At 40.0% G+C, this 5539-nt stretch overlaps 1 protein-coding gene across 1 annotated transcript; it reads left to right on the forward strand.

The window, feature by feature from the left end:
• Positions 1 to 281: 281 nt before the first annotated feature.
• Positions 282 to 4491, forward strand: LOC145072174 (Tudor/PWWP/MBT superfamily protein). Its single transcript, XM_079018559.1, has 2 exons — positions 282 to 1565; positions 2135 to 4491. Exons 1-2 carry the CDS (start codon positions 470 to 472, stop codon positions 4144 to 4146), a joined length of 3108 nt encoding a protein of 1035 aa, XP_078874685.1. The 5' UTR covers positions 282 to 469; the 3' UTR covers positions 4147 to 4491.
• The last annotated feature ends 1048 nt before the right edge of the window (positions 4492 to 5539 follow it).

The following is a 5539-nucleotide window of genomic DNA, read 5'->3' on the forward strand; positions in this document are numbered from 1 at the left end:
TAAACAATGGACTAAAATAACAAATGTTAATTAAATCTTGAAAAGAGTATTACTGTTGCGAGGGTATAAATGTCCACTTTCATATATATATATATATATATATATATATATATATATATATATATATATATATATATATATATATATATCATGGTCAAAGAGTGAAAGAAAAAGTTATATGGACTAAATCCGTAACTATGTATAAATAGAAGGATCAAAAACGTAATTTACTCTATAAAATAGTATTATCTGTATATACGTAAAACGAAACCCGTGAAAATCTTTTTTAGGGTTTCGATAATCACACCCACATACACACCACCACCAGGCACCACCACCGTTTGTTTACTTATTGCACATTTCTATGATTTTCGCTTCCGCGAAAGATATGTTTCTACGAATTCAACAGGTTTCCGATTTGTATTGTTTGTCAATTTCAATTTTCTAGGGCTCGATATACGTGCGAGTGATGATGGGCAGCGATTTAGAATTAGGAGATAGTACAAACCCTAAGGTGGAATCGGAATCATTTGTTGATGGTAGTAGCTCAGAGAATAGAGTAGATTCCGCATCGATACATTTAACTGGCCCCTCCGATAGCTCTACAGTTGTGCAGGGTGTTGAAAGTGTTGTTGCAGAGGGCAGCTTGGATAGTGTTTCGGCGGAAGGAAATGTTAGCGATGTAAATAATAGGGGAGCTGGGGATTCGAGCAAGTTAGGTGTTTCTGAATCTGATAACAAGGACGTGTCTAGCGATAGGAACCATGGTAGTGTAAAGCGTACGAAAAATGAGCACAAGAAGGGACAACGGAGAAAAGAGACGAAGTCAAAAGAATCAGTATCGCCTGCATATGATTCAATGCTCTCGATGTTTGATGATTTTGCTGCAAATGGGAGTGTGGGCACCGAGGTTAGGTCATCAATGGAGGGATCAGGACTGGGATCGCCTGGTCATGGATATGAAGTTGGGGATATGGTTTGGGGAAAAGTGAAGTCCCACCCTTGGTGGCCTGGTCATGTATTCAGTGAAGAGTTTGCAACCACTTCTGTGCGAAGATCAAAGAGGGAGGGTCTTCTCTTGGTTGCCTTCTTTGGAGATAGTAGTTATGGATGGTTTGATCCTTCAGAACTTATGCCATTTGAATCAAATTTTGCTGAAAAGTCTCGGCAGACTAGCTCAAAAACTTTTGTCAAAGCTGTGGAAGAGGCAATGGATGAGGTGAGTAGAAGGAATGCACTTGGTTTGTCTTGCATGTGTAGGAGTAAGCAGAATTTCAGGAAGACAGATGTTAAAGGGTATTATGCTGTTGATGTAGCTGATTATGAGCCTGGAGCTGTATACTCAATCAATGCTATTGAGAAAGCTAGGGCCAGTTTCCAGCCAAGTTCAGCTCTTGATTTTATCAGGCAGCTAGCTTTGGAGCCTAACGTTGAGCATGTTGGTATTGATCTTATAAAGAACAAAGCTAGGGTTGTTTCTTACAGAAGGGCAGTTTATGAGGAATTTGATGACACTTATGCTCAAGCATTTGGTCACGAACTAGATCGCCCTTCTCCAGCTAAAGGTAATCAATTCATATACTGTTTATGTTCATTTCTGTTTTTTCTTTTCTGGGTCCTTGTCCTTAGTTTCTTATCATTACATGACAACTGTTGGAAACCTACAGTATCGTTTGAGCATTTAGTTGTGTTTTTTTTAGAACTTCAAGAGTTCAAGGCCGCAACAATAAACTGTTCTATGAATCTTAGTTTTTAGTCAGGTACCTGTATCATTTGTGCAGGATTAAGTATCACAATTCTCATTTCTCATGAGCTCTACTCGTTAGTTTGAGTCAACAAAAACCATAATTTATGCATCATTTGTTTACCATGAATTCTTCAATTAAAGTTTATGTTGTTGAGTACTGAATCATATACAGAAGAAGTACATGTTACATGTGAAGTGTACAATTCCAATTCTTGTTGTGATTTGTAATTTATGCTTTCAAACAAAGCAGATTGATGTTATAATGGAATATAATTGTTGTTCCTAAAATATTCAATTGGTTTATAAGTTATAACACACTTGCGAATTCTTTATAAAGAGGCTAAATAAAATCATTACTTATGTCTGGTGATGTTATATTTTTTACAGCCCCTTTGAGTGGGCGGCAGGTGTTTGCTGACACTTCCGGCAAGGGAAAGAATCCGGCAAGGTCAAATAAGTCAAAAGAAAATGCTAAAAAAGACAAATATCTCTTTAAAAGAAGAGAAGAATCTAAAGAGATACTAAAACCACCCCAAAAGGAAAAAGAAAAACTTCCAATTCCATCCTCTCCTCAGCTCAGCCACGTTGATGATTCCACCGCCATTGCCGCCGGTGACTTTGTCCTACAAAAAAGAGCTCCGGCAACACCACCACCACCACCACCACCCGAACAAGTCACAAACCCTCCCATTCTCCCGGAATCGCCTTCAAAAGAAGACACACCTATACCTATTCTCCCGGAATCCGGTGACCCTTCTCCGGCGACCACCACCAAGGCTGAGTCAGATGTTTCCGGTGATGATGAGAAGAAGACAGAGGAGGACAAAAAGGTCAACATAATGGAAAACGGGACGAAAAAGGTGAAAGTTTCTAAAAGACCCGCCGGAGTACTGAGCTCCGGCAAACCCATCTCGCCGGAGAAGAAAAAGAAAAGAAAAAAAGAATCTTTATCCTCTGAAACCACAGAAATCCATGAAAAAGATCCAATTCCTTTTCCTTCTAAAACACCTATTGAAGAAAAAGAACAAGAACCTCAAGAACTCAAGCTTTCACATGTACTCAATGATCTTCAATCACTCGCTCTTGATCCTTTCAATGCCATTAACAAAGGATTAGCCATTAAAACCAGACAAGTTTTCTTGAAATTCCGCTCACTTGTCTTTCAAAAAAGCTTAAATTCCTCACCACCACCCGACAATGCCGCCACGTCACCGGAGGAGAACACTGTGAAATTGCCGCCTGTAAAGCCGGAAAACACCATCTCCGCCAGACCAGACGACCCCACTAAAGGCGGCAGAAAGCGGGGCCCATCCGATCGCCAGGAAGAAATGGCTGCAAGAAAGAAGAAAAAAGTCGGTGATATAAAAAACTTAACCAAAGAAAAGAAGGTAATCAAGAAGCTGGATGATCCTCCTCCTGCCCCACCTGCCCGAAAGCCTGACCCTGGGCAGGGGCGGCGGGCAGCACCGACTGTACTAATAATGAGGTTCCCGCCAGATGGATCTCTGCCCTCCATTAATGAGCTGAAGGCGACATTCGTGCGATTTGGACCAATGGATTATCAAGCAACTCGGATATTGTGGAAGTCATTGCAGTGTCGGGTGGTTTTCAAATACCATGCGGATGCTCAGGAGGCGTTAAAGATGGCGGTCCGAAGCGGCAGTTTGTTTGGGAACTCCGGTGTCAGGTGCAGCCTCAGGGCGGTGGCGGATTTCGAACCACCAGCCAAAGTCAAAGAAGACCACCAGCACCACCACCACCAGCAGCAGTCGGCAGTTCAGTTGAAATCATGTCTGAAGAAATCCGGCGGTGAAGACGGTGGTGGTGGCGGCGGCAGAGGGGCGGCTCGTGTAAAATTTGTGTTGGATGGAGATGAAAGTCATCATAATAAGAACAAAAAGAATGGTGATGGAGGTGGAGGTGGAGGTGGAGGTGGAGGTGGTTCATCTTCTTTTTCTTCTTCTTCTTCTTCTTCCTCTTCTTCTCATGCAACAATGGATTTTAATAGTAAGAATTTTCAAAAAACATCATCATCGTTGCCTCTTCTTCCTCTTCCTCTTCCTCTTTCTACTTCTAGTGGTGTTGGTAGTAGTTCTGGCGTTCAATTTACTAGACCACCACTAATACCACTAGCACCACCACTAATACCACTAGCACCACCGTTATTACCAACACCAACACCAACACCACGATCTTTTAATTATGGTGGTGACATGGCACCACTACCACCGCCACCACCAGTGGGTGTGGGGGGAAAGTATGTGCACAACTTACAAAGACCAAATATTGGTCAGAAAGTGGATGTATCACAACAAATGTTAAGGCTTATGAGAAAGTGCAATGAAGTTGTTACGAATGTGAGGAATACGTTGGGTTATGTGCCTTACCACCCTCTTTAAAGACTTAAAGTAAACAACACAAATCATCAAAGTCAAATAACTCCAAGCTATCAAGTTTACAAAAACGTGAAAAACTCGAGACTTCAAACTCCAAAATCGATGCTTTTGAGAAAAAGAATGGCCTAAGATAATACAAGATGTGCAAAGGGAATATAGGCCGAAAGTGTGGATGCATTCTCTCTCTCTCTCTCTCTCGTTGGTTGTTGCATTATTTTGATTTTATTCCGTTTGGTGTTTTTTGTGGTAAATTTTGGATTTAGATGTGGATCGTGTCTATGTTGTATTTCATTGTGACCGATTGTTCTTGGTTTATGTATAATTTCCATAAAATGATTACCGCTATAACCGTATGTTTGTTTTGCATTTATTACGTGAATGCATATTTATAGTAGGGTCAAGTTAAAGATATTAATTATAGATTTTTGTGAGAAAATGGGACCATTTTGTGCTAGTACGAGCTAGGTATATTGTGAGATACAAGGGAGGTGACCGTATAAAAGTGAGATGTATAAAGTGGAGAGTATCCACAAGATTGTTCGAAAAGAAATTGCCATTTAAACTTAAAGGAAAAATTATATAGGGTGGTTGTAAGGTCAATTATATTGTATGGATCTGAATATCAGCCGACTAAAAAAAACTGAGGAAGATGGAGGTTGTAGAAATAAAGATGTGATGGATTAGCGGTAAGACTAGGTTGGATTGTGTCCCTGACTCCACGATCAAAAACTCAATAGGAGTTGTTTTAATTAACGAGAAATTGAGGGAATGGAGATTGCGGTGGTTTATAGATGTCCATAGAAGATGACCGACTACCGTGCTTAAGAAGGTGGACATAGTAATTATACGTGGTGTAAGGAGAAGACATATGCGAAGGAAGTAGATAGATAGTGTGTGGTTAGACTTAAATGAGCTAGGTCTTCCTGAAGACATGACCTCATATATAAAGGTGTGGATGCATATGATCAGAGAGTAGCCGAGTGATATAGGAGTAGCTCTTTGAGCTTTACCTTACCTTTGTTGGTACATGTTCTTTCTAGAGGATTTTTGTTTCAACTTTTAGTCTTATGACTGTGACATTTGTTTCCTCTTTACTATCTTATCTTATAGTGTTTGCTAATATATGTTCCAAGTTTTATGGATAATATTTTGTAATCTCCAAAATTTTCATTTTAAAATAAGATTCAATCATCTAAAAACCCATTTGAATAAATAACATAACAACCATTTGTTTCAAAATCATCAAAATATAATGTCAAATTAATGTCATATTATAAAACCAACGGACGTCTCAGACAAAGTAAAACATCGATGTGAGTATAGTCACGTCGAGCCCTCACCCCCCCCCCCCCCCCCCCCCCCTCTTTTTTTTTCATCGGACCAACTTGAAAAAAAA

Source organism: Lactuca serriola, chromosome 9 (genome assembly GCF_051521515.1).
Source record: "Lactuca serriola cultivar US96UC23 chromosome 9, Lser_US96UC23_V15, whole genome shotgun sequence".
Taxonomy (NCBI): domain Eukaryota; kingdom Viridiplantae; phylum Streptophyta; class Magnoliopsida; order Asterales; family Asteraceae; genus Lactuca; species Lactuca serriola.